The 11,007-nt window shown below is 46.8% G+C and overlaps 3 protein-coding genes across 3 annotated transcripts; 1 reads left to right on the forward strand and 2 right to left on the reverse strand.

Moving 5' to 3' along the window:
- Positions 1-5,955: 5,955 nt before the first annotated feature.
- Positions 5,956-8,555, reverse strand: CCR75_001122 (uncharacterized protein; the record flags this gene model as incomplete). The annotated part of the gene is made up of 4 exons (XM_067959227.1): positions 5,956-6,462; positions 6,531-6,884; positions 7,080-8,113; positions 8,147-8,555. The coding sequence occupies 4 exons, from the start codon at positions 8,553-8,555 to the stop codon at positions 6,247-6,249; spliced, it is 2,013 nt and encodes a 670-aa protein (XP_067823436.1). The 3' UTR covers positions 5,956-6,246.
- A 176-nt stretch (positions 8,556-8,731) lies between these two features.
- Positions 8,732-10,021, reverse strand: CCR75_001121 (uncharacterized protein; the record flags this gene model as incomplete). Its single annotated transcript, XM_067959226.1, has 1 exon — positions 8,732-10,021. One exon carries the CDS (start codon positions 10,019-10,021, stop codon positions 8,732-8,734), a length of 1,290 nt encoding a protein of 429 aa, XP_067823665.1.
- Positions 10,022-10,351: 330 nt separating this feature from the next.
- On the forward strand, positions 10,352-10,552 carry CCR75_001120 (uncharacterized protein; the record flags this gene model as incomplete). The annotated part of the gene is made up of 1 exon (XM_067959225.1): positions 10,352-10,552. The coding sequence occupies one exon, from the start codon at positions 10,352-10,354 to the stop codon at positions 10,550-10,552; it is 201 nt and encodes a 66-aa protein (XP_067823437.1).
- Positions 10,553-11,007: the final 455 nt, after the last annotated feature.

An 11,007-nucleotide genomic window follows, 5' to 3' on the forward strand; every position in this document is an offset into this window, starting at 1 on the left:
ATCGGTCTGATAGCTTTTCGCCTTCACCGTCCCCCTCACCCGAACGACGCTCGACTCACAGTCGGCGTCACCATCGGTCTCCTTAACCAGATGGGGGTATGTGACCTCATTTGGGTCTACATACCGTTTCAGACGACCCACGTAAAATACGGGGTGCGTCTTCATATACGGGGGAAGGGTGAGCCTATAATTTAGGTCTCCAACCTCTTCAACCACCGTAAAGGGCCCAATGAAACGCGGCAACAACTTCGTAGTACCTCCAGGTAGTACAGAAATTGCATTTTTAGGTAGGGTAGCAGTACTTAATAGTACTTTTTCACCCACTCTAAAGCGTTCATTGTTTTTGCGACCATTTCGGTCCGCATATTCTTTTTGCTTGTCCTGTGCGCTTGCCATTGCGTCACGGACTTTACGTGTGATGGCTAATCGCTCATCCACAAAGCGTTGAGCCTCGCTCACGCTTTTAGCATCAAACTCGCCTATGATACCGCCAAGAGGTCGGTCATAAGGCGTAGTTTTATTGACCACTGCTAAACTGGCAGGGTCACTAGGGCAAGTTTCTGTCTTTGAGATGATACCCTCATGGGTCATCGTCATATTGACGAAACTATGTCCCTCTTTCGCACCGAGCATAGTGAGGGGCCCTCCCCCACTAAGACTCGGGCTGCGCACAAACGAGACTGGCGTCCGAGGATGGCGCAGTCCGTTAATATAAAACGGTGTCTCACCCGTACTGGCGTGGACACTGTTATTTATAGCGAACTCCACAAAGGGCAATTGCTTGCTCCACTCTTTGGGAGTTGCTATAGTGCGTAAGACATCCGCCACGACCCGATTGGCACGTTCTGTTTGGCCATCGGTCTGGGGATGATCTGCGGTCGACATGTGGAGCTTGCTACCAAGCAGCTCAAACACATGTCGCCAAAAACCAGACGTAAAACGAGGATCCCGGTCCGATACTATGGACTCGGGCATCCCGTGTAGTCGGTAAACATGATCCAGGAACAAGAGAGCTGCCTCCTTGCCTGTGATCGATGTCTTACATGGTGCTAAATGCACCATTTTGCTCAGTCTGTCTACAAAGACGACTAGCCCTGTCCGACCCTTATGATCGGGCGGCATGCCAAACATGAAGTCCAGGCTTACTGACTTCCAACAGTTGGTTGGAATCGGTAGCGGCTTCAGTGGCGCACTGCTGGACGGTGCAGGCTTAATGCGCTGACACTGTTCGCAAGAGCGAATATAGTTGGCCACCCATCTATATAGGTGTGGCCACCAAAATTCCTCTGACACTCGTAAGAATGTCTTTTCACAGCCCAGATGCCCACTAGATGGCGCATCATGGAGCTCGTGAAGAATCATCAGCTTGAGATCTGTAGTACTGCAAAGTTCAAGTAACTCGCTTAAGCGCCATCCGTTTTCAGGGCTAGTTCATTCGGCAGGTAAGTTGTTACACACTCCTTAGCGGATTCCAACTTCCATGGCCACCGTCCTGCTGTCTAATTAACCAACAATGGTATCTAGGTGAGCGAGTATTTTGGCAATTTAACTTTGCGTTCGGTTCATCCCGCATCGCCAGACGAGCTTACCCCGTATGGCCCACTAGCAACTTGATATTCACATCCGCAAGTTCAATTAAGAAACCTGCAGGTCTTACAGATTTAAAGTTTGAGAATAGGTCAAGAAAATTTCTTTCCCGAATCCTCTAATCATTTGCTTTACCTTATAAAACTATCGTAGATAAGTTGCTGCTATCCTGAGGGAAATTTCGGAGGGATCCAGCTAATTTATCATTGCGCGGTTGCGATGGGGGAGAAATGTTCATTTCTGAACAAATCAATAGAACAAGGGCTAAATCTCAGCAGATCGTAGTACAAGACTACTCTCATGCTTACAACACCTTGTTCTGTAGTTAAGTCGTCCACAAAGAATTTATCTTTCCCAATATTTGAAATTACAATTCAGCATACTCTTCGCCACCAGCATTTGACAAGCGGCAACGTGCGTTGCAATTTTATGATGTTGGGAGCATAAAGCTCACCTATCGCTATTCGCGGTACATCAAGAAAGGTGATTATTGTCTATTTCAGCATGGATTCTGACTTAGAGGCGTTCAGCCATAATCCTACAGATGGTAGCTTGGCGGCCTACCTCTACTGCCTTTTTGACTAACTGCGTTAAGAAAGATAGTTACTTGTTTGCGACTGCAGTAGTTCTGGAGTCAAAAATAAGAAACGGCCTACCTCTACTGCCTTTTTGAATAGCTTCATTAAAAAAGATAGTTAGTTGTTTGCGATTGCAGTAGATCTGGAATAAAAAATAAGAAACATTCATTTCGAGTTATGAGGCACATAGACTTATCAAGGGATCACAATGTGACAGCTGATGCCATAACAGGCCATCGCTGTAGCTAAAGCGATTAAGCTTAGCTTTTCAGATGCGACGGGAGGGAAACCTTTCGTTCAGCGAAGTGATCTTCAGGAGGCGACAGTGGTCGTCCTGACTGTAGCTCTCTTTTATCTTAGAGGCCAATGAGCTCGTCACGTGATTTGCCTTCATGGCTGCCAACGTTGACGGCTGAGATTGTGCTTTCGCACTAGACACACTTTCCTGGCGTCTAACGCCGAAGTCTGGTCTGCGCGATAACGCGTCAGCCAAGACATTTGACTTACTAGGCTTACATTCACCATTGCAATTAAATTCAGAGAAGAATGTAAGCCATCTCGCCATTCTAGGCGGCGGTGAGTTGATTTCGGTCCGCAACGATGCGTGATCCGTATAATTCACAAACTTTTCGGTGCCCAGTAGGTGCACACGAAACTTGACAAGAGCATACTTTATTGAAAGTAGCTCTTTTTCATGCATGAGGTAATTCAGTTCCACGACTTTTAAAGCCGGGACTGAAAAGAGCTGATACGGTCAACGCCGTTGTCATCCTTCTGCATGAGCGCGTTGCCGATTGCAAAATTACTTGCATCGCAGACAACGCTAAAGGGCTTATCCGCGTAGGGTTGAGGTCCGAAATTTCGAGACCTCAGGGACTATGCTACCCATTTGTTCCACAACTCTGAACTTAGGGGTAGCTTCAGAATCCGCATCACTAAGGCATACCGCCCCTATTGCGCTCCTGCATTTCCCGACCCCTCAGTGGTCTGGTCGATGCAGAACTCATGCGTCTCGCACGCTGGTTCTTGCCATCGCCCTTTGGGAAGGGAGTCCTCTTGCTAGGCATCTTTGCCCCAGCAGGGACCCTGGCATAGCAGCGAGCCATCATATGGCCGCGCTTGCCGCATTTATAACAAACCACGTCTGCATTGACCAACTCCACAGGAGTGACATCTGTCCTTTCGGCCGACGGCTTATGCCAAGCTGTCGCCGAGGCACTGTTGTAGGATTGCTTCTCACAGGCAATTTGGATTGCCTCTTCCATCGTCGACGGCACCTTTATGAAAAGGGCCTGTCGCGATGGGCCATGCCGTAGTCCGTTCATAAACGTGGGCACCTTAATGTACTCCGGAATCGGACCTACGGTAATGGACGCCGACAGCGAGCGCATCTCTTGCACATACACTTGCAGAGATCGCTTTGCCTGTCGCGCTCCAAAGAAGCGCGCCTGAAGCAACACTTCGTTGTTCGGCGGCTCGTACATGGCGAGAATCTTTTCCTTAAAGATCGCTCATGTAGGGAACGCCTTTCTGTCCGCCATAAGCGCCGAGTAAGCCCACTCTGAGGCCTTACCGCGCAGATGCGACATGTCGTACGACACCATCCGGCCGTCGTCCTCGATGAGCTGCGCGACACCACATTGCTCTACGTCTAAAAGCCAGTGGACAATCGTGTGCGCTGCAGTTCCATCGAACTTGGGCGGGTCCATCCGAATGGGCCTCGGCTGATGCGGCCGGGCAGAGACCATCTCAACAGTCCTGTTGAGAGCCTTGCTCCGAGCCTGCTCATGCCTCAGCTCATCCTGAGTCTGAGTGACGGACTCCGCCGCAGCATGGCTCTGTGCCTCGGACGCGGGCCTCCGCTGTCCGAGCACGAATGCCTCAAACTGCTCCAACTGAGCAACATGTTGCTCAGTAGGACTACCCTGGAGCCTGTTTAGAGCTTGTTCACCAAGTCCCTGCGCCATAAGCCCTGCCACCTCCCGATCATGTTCGGATAGGTAGGGGAAATGAGCCCAATCAATATTGAGGCTCATCCTCACGTACAAACGCAGAGATGCGGGTCGTGGGAAGGCTTTCAAGTGCTACTAAGTGTAGGCGGGCACGTCTGAATGCGGCCACGCTCTACTTAGACATACACCCTAGCACAGCGAGGAAGCGGTTTAACCAGCTTCTTTTGCGTGCAGTTAGGTAGTTGTGGTGGGCGCGTTAGCGAGCTCACCCAACGCACTAAGTACTTTGGTTAAGTGTCGTCACGGGAGCGGTTATCCGTCTCCTCGTGCGCACTTACCAAGTAGGAAGTAGTTTTCAGACTGATTTATATTTAATCGAATTAAATACAAATACCTATTTTTACCAATTAAAATGTTATCTCTATAGATACATTTAATATGTACTGCGAGCGTATCTTTCTAGATACCTCGCGTAGCGGATGACGCTGGCCGTCATCACGGATGAGGCTAGGCGTCATCCCTCCTAATGTGCATCACATACACAAGGGTTGGTCACAAATGTGCACCACACCCGAGTGTTGGGTCTAATTACTTTAATTTAATAATTGACCATCCCTTTAAGTACACCAAGTGTACTTAACGGGGACTGTGTTACATTAGGGCAACTTTACCCCGTTACAGCAAGACCCTTGTAGAATACAGTAACCTAAGTTTGCTCATCAGTAGGCTTACATACGATACAACTTACTGAGTATCGTGTGTGTTGGGCGTAAGCGTGTATGTCACGCTTGCTCTGCTTCAAATCCAGGAGCCCTGCTCGAGCCCTGATTTCGGTACGTGGTGGCTCAAACGTTTATCTGAGCCGAGTCTCTTAGACTTCATACGACCCAACACGAATAAGTCATGAAGCCTGAGCATATAGCCCAAGAATTGGCACTTCCGGCCAAGTTGGACATGCCGAACTTCACTTTCGTCGCAAATTCTCGATGGGACAAGCTATGATGGCATCGTCAAGTTTGGCGAACGATCGCAACAAGGAGTGACTTGAACTTGGAGATGTTAATCTTCAAGCTTTCGGGTCGACGCGCATGCGTCGGCCCGGCAACATTATGTGATAGCTGCTGTCTTAACAGTTTTAACTGCTGAGAGCCTTGCTGGTGAAGCAAAATTACTTTCTCGGGCTGTCATTGCTTAATTTAAGTATTTGAATTAATTCGCCAATCGCTGCTAGACGCGCGAATGGGCAGTGAGCGAAAAGTCACTATACATAGTTTTATATGAATAAACACATATAATATAGGGAGGTAGTAGCACGAAGGAATTTAATTATACAAACTACAGTCCTGCTTTTTCCCTGGACCTTGTCTTGTTGCCAAGGGATCGCTAAGCAACTTAGAATGTTCCTCTCCACGTCGTGTTTGTGAGGTAATCGGGGGACCTTGCTTACTCTGTAATCAGTGTAAGCTTTCGCTAGTACTGCTTCAGTACCAACTCTTTCGCTAGTACTGAAGCAGTACTAGCGAAAGGTGTCTCGTTACACTAGCACTTCGTGTTCCGTCCAACGACCACATTCATTTCGGCCGACATGAATATGTTCAATAAATAAGAAGGGAGCTTTTACGCCACGCGTGAAAGGCACTCATTTGAGTGACCTCGAACGGAAAGCGGTCAAACGTATGAGCTCGACCTTAGTCCGGCCAGCTGTCAGCCTAATGTTGTTCGCTTTGAAAAAGAACAGCATGCGGCTATCGCCAAGCTCATGAATCATGAACTCAACTACAGAACTGCGACAATGTTACTGTGTATGAAAATATTGACAGTATTATTAATAAAGATAATATTCTTTGGTCTTTTCTTTTTATTAATCTTCTTATATGTAATAATAATTATAGTTTCATGAAGTCTTCGTGAGCATGAAGATCTAGAATAGAACCTTCCCTTCAAAATAATGGGTCGCGAATTAAAAAAAAATCTGACATTAGTAACGTTTCTCTTGATATGTAAGCTGTAGATTTCCCTATGATGAACAAGCAGATAACACTTATTTGACAGTCAGAATACGTCGCCAGCAGTAGATGACTGATTTGCAAACACGACATAATGGCAGACTTTACAATATCGTGAGAACTTTACAGCTCAACACCCTCCTGCTTTCGTTTTTCTGCAAGCAGCATCGTCCGTCTCTCTTTCAATGCGCCAAGTTCACTTCTGATGTCGTTCCTTCGGGCATTAATCTTTCGCAGGGCGTCACCCTCCGGTTTCTGCGCCAAACTCTTCGAAACTGAAGCTTGCTCTTCTTTTAACGTCTTTATCTTTGCATCGACCTCGCTCAACGCCGTTTCCATCTACGGCAACCAAACACAGTCGGCATTAAGATTAGAAGAAATAATTGACCTGCGCAAGAAAATCATACCTTTTTCTTTGACTTGAACTTCAAATCAGCTTTCTTTTCTACTACTTGGTTAAACAGTGCCTTGCTCTCCTCCTCGACGACAAGTCGATGCTGGCGCACTGCCTCCAGCTTTGCGTGCAGCTGTCGTACTTTGTCCATTTCCATTTTTAGGTCCTTAGCAACAGGGTCCTGCGAATCCATATTGGCTTGTGCTTCGTGTTGTTCAAGGCGTTTTTTTGCATCCTCGACTGCTAATGCAAGCTGTTTATTGTCACGCTTGTAACGCATGCGCGCCGTTGCGAGTGCTTTAGCCTTCTCTTCAAGTGCCTGATTTTGTGCTGCCGTTTCTGCGTTCAGTGCTCGTTGCTCTTCATTCTGCAAAAAAGACGCACACACTAATTAGCTTTGTCGTCAACTCTACAGGAACAAAGTCATCCAAGCACGCACAGCCAGCATATCTTTTTCAGTCTGTCACAATGCAAAATCACATCACAGAAGCGTTATTGTATTAGCAAACCCGCAAACTCGCAAAGTAAAAAAAAACACTATTTTTTGAATTGTGAAACGTACCGCTTCCTTACGTAATGCATCGACCGTTACGCGATGTCCTGACACGCTGATTTGAAGTTTTTCATTCTCCGCTTGAATCTTTTTGTACTGAGTCACAAGGGCATCAAATTTCTTTTGCTGCAAATTCAATTCTTTTGTCTGCTTGTCGTGTTGAGCACGCAAATCTTTTTCCAGTGTTTTGGATCGGTGCGTAGCCTCCTTGATCTGTTCCTCCAAATTGGCAGTCTTCTCGCGCATCAGTTCTTCTGTGGGTGCATTTGTCACGTCATGGGCGTTCACTAACCACATGACGTCAGTCAGACTGATACTCTGATAGTCTTTCGTATTATCTTTTTTTCCACGATGAGCAAAGTTCACATTCACACGAAAACCCGTTTGAGTTTTTTGTGCTGTTCGCATGAATGGATCATCGTTGTCATCCAGCACGTAATCATTGCCTTGTCCATTTGTTGAATCCGCCCAGTTCGTTGAATTCGCCGACGATGCTAAAGACTTCATTCCAGCTGATTCGGTAGGCGACTGCGGGGCATTTTCATCCATAAGTTGGCGGTAACGAATCCATCGACGACGGCGCACTGCATCTGTAGGATGACGGGAAGCGTGGCTAAGGTCATCTCCAAGCAAGCGCACAATCTCCACAAAATCCGCGGCATATGTCCATCCATCTCGGTCCACCGCAGTGTAATTTTGATCAATTTCCCAGTCTGACATCCATTCATGCCCAGAAGGAAGATCACCTACGGGTTTTTCGTCCTGTCCTGCCCCAGGTGCTGCATGGCGATCACTAAAACGTCTCGGATCCATAGGCTGCAATGCTCCTTCAAGACGTTCATTTTCAAAAATCTCTACAATCACTTGGCCGTCACGATCAACCTCCTGGCCTCTTAACTGCGTGCCTGTTTTGCTACCAGGAATCACTGGAGCGCCCTGTAATGACTGCAAACTTCGATTTGCCGAATTTACGAGCGCTACCATGCGTGAGACACCAAAAAAGCCCCCACCCGCTGCTTTGGCATTGTTTGCCGAGTCCAGACCTATCGATAGCATAAAGTATCAGCAAATAAGACCGAAAGACGCGAGTTTTTTTATCACAAGCGTCTCCGCATGCAGAAAATTACGCTGGGTGTCTGCATCTGTAGGCCAGTCCCATTGGGTTTGGCTTGAGGCGATGTGCAGATAATAATCCCTCCCGGAATTTCGGCTGCTAACCAGTCGCCATCCGAGAGGTAAATCTTCACTATCAGAAGTAGAAGTACCTGTAGCTCCTGAAGTTCCAGCGGCGGCTAAACTGGCGACATGATCGGCAGTTGCGGCGGCTGCTGCGCTTTCCATTGTGCTATTACCCGGAAGAATGCTTCCGCTGCCGCTGATACTACTCATGGCCGATGCGGCAGCTCCAAAAATGCTGGAACTCGTGCTAGCTACCCCATTGGAAGTGCCTCCTCCAGCACCACCCAGGCGCAGGCGCGAGATCATCCTGACGGGGGTGCAACGAGTAGAACAACGGGGTGACTAGGAGCAAGAGCTTCCTGTTGGATGGAATTATTAATACCTGAACATTGCTGATAACATGTGTCTCGCACACAATTTTGCGACATTTAATCAATGTCGTGTAAATGTCTAGGTGTTTATTTGTTGTAAAGGTTACTCGGCTATGACGTATCCATCGCCTTTGCGTTTGCTCGTGCACTCTCGAGGTCATCAGAATCACTCGGTAACATTGCGTATTGCGATTTTTTTAGTTGTAGGCCACGCATTGACGTCGGTTGCCTTGACGACAACGAAGCGTCGCTGCTCAAGGCGATGGAAATCGTGTCTGTCTCAGTATCTTCGTCGCTTCGTCGCTCCCTCGGCTGAGATGTTGGCTTCTCATCGCTGGAACTGACCATTTCATTTTGATTCGACGTTTCTTCTTTTGCTGTCCATATCGCTGACGTTTTCGTTGCATTTGTAGAATGTATCGTGTCGATATGTGCCTGCGGATGGTGGTAAATGTACATGGAGATGATAAGGACGGTAAATCCGCAGCCAAATTCAAGTGACGGTTGGAAAGAGAAGAAAAGCATCGAAAAGAGCATTGTAAGCATCATCGCCATGGAATGAGAAAAGACACAGGCTATGTTGTCGATGTACTTTAGAATTAAGCCCATGCCAATGCCCCCAATACTGTTTATTACCACGACAGTGAGCGTCCAATTGTTGTAGCCATGAAAGAAACCATTGAGCAAAACTTCGTTTCTGTCTATTAACACAACTCCGGTGGCGTTAAAAAAGACACCAAACGCATACATCTGCAGATTTTGCCACAGAAATGGACAGCTCGACTTCCGCTTGAAGGTCCATTCGGTAAATACACTAGCACATGAGGATAATATGATGCCAAGTAGCACTAGTACTACACCGATACCCAGATCCTTGGCACTCTTATCAGCAGTCATTGATTGCATGTCCATTTCGCTGCCACTACCATCTTTTGTAATCATTGCTTCCTGCATCTGACGCACGTGGTTCGACTGACTCATGAGAACTCCTACAACGAGCAACAAAATGGCAGCCATGCGTAAGTCCGAAAGCGTTTGTTTCAGGATGATACGAAATAGCACAGCCGTGACGACAATTTTAAGGTTCCAAAGCATCGAAAGCGTTGCAGCATCCATGTAGCGCAAAATAATGTAATTGAGATTGTTATCGATTGTGTAGAGGAAGGAAGGAATGGCGTAGTAAAAAGCTTCAATTGATATGAACCGTGCGGGCGGTGGTGTCTCCGTTATGGCAATCGTCGTTAGCATGAACGTCAACTTTAAAATCTCAATGAGAAGTGTGACAGTAGTGATGATGTACGGAATCTTGTCGCCCTGCTTTGATGCAGTGATGCATAAGTTGCCTGAGCACATGAGTATCGCAACCGCTAGCATGCCAGCGAGCGAGCGCACGAGCTCCATAGCTAGAGCCACTAAATTGTAAAATCTCCCAATTTTGACGCCAGTCCGTTACATTATACTAAAAGGTTAAAGGTCCATTTTTAATGATTCTCAAGGGCAGCATCTGAATCGATAACAATGGGCGACAGCATGACGCGTATTCGCGCTAGGTAAGGTAAGGCCAAACATTTCTTGCATTTGCGGTTACATCTTAATGCTATCACGACTTGTAGCAGCAAATGCGGCTGGACATTCGCTATTGAACTTCCAGAAGGGTCTCTCAGAGTCGACATGGAGATGTAGCTCGCTCCTACATTGCGTAATGGCTCCAAAGGTGACCTATATGAGTACATGAAAGCGCTACAACTATTATTGGCGATTGACTTTCTTGAGGATCACCGCTTATATGAAGGTTCTGCAGAGGTTATGAAAGTTGTGTGGTCACGCAAAGCCACTGAAGGTTTTGTTGGCGATCAGCTCGAAAGCCAGCTCGGAGGCGTTCATTATAGCAATCGTAAGCCAACTAATCAAGACTATCACTGTCAAGGCTAATCAAGCAAAAGCTGCTTCGGCGATAACAGCGTAGCTTCATTTACGCTACAAATACATAAGCATAATACTTAGTGATTCCCGCTGGCAAAAGTGGTATTTACGACAACGAAGAAATCGCGACGTGCTGTAACTGTAACGGGGCACTGCGACTTGTACTGTTTCAGTACAAGTCCACTTCACACTGCTTCAGATGTGAGTGGTGCCTCTCGTTAGGTGACGTACACTGTACGTATAGAGGAAGACTTCTCTTAAGACAAGTTAACTTAAGAGGGTAAAATGAAAACTGTATTAATATAGTTAAGTGTCTTGTTAATCTATCTTTGTAAATGTTGTCTTAACTATAAACTAATACTAAACATGTAAATGAATTCTTATCTATCTTATCTTGTAACTCTCTTTGATTACTTCTACAGCTGATTAGTCTGCGGAATAAATAGACATAATGGTCTATACCT

The sequence above is a fragment of the Bremia lactucae genome, linkage group LG8 (assembly GCF_004359215.1).
Source record: "Bremia lactucae strain SF5 linkage group LG8, whole genome shotgun sequence".
Classification (NCBI taxonomy): domain Eukaryota; phylum Oomycota; class Peronosporomycetes; order Peronosporales; family Peronosporaceae; genus Bremia; species Bremia lactucae.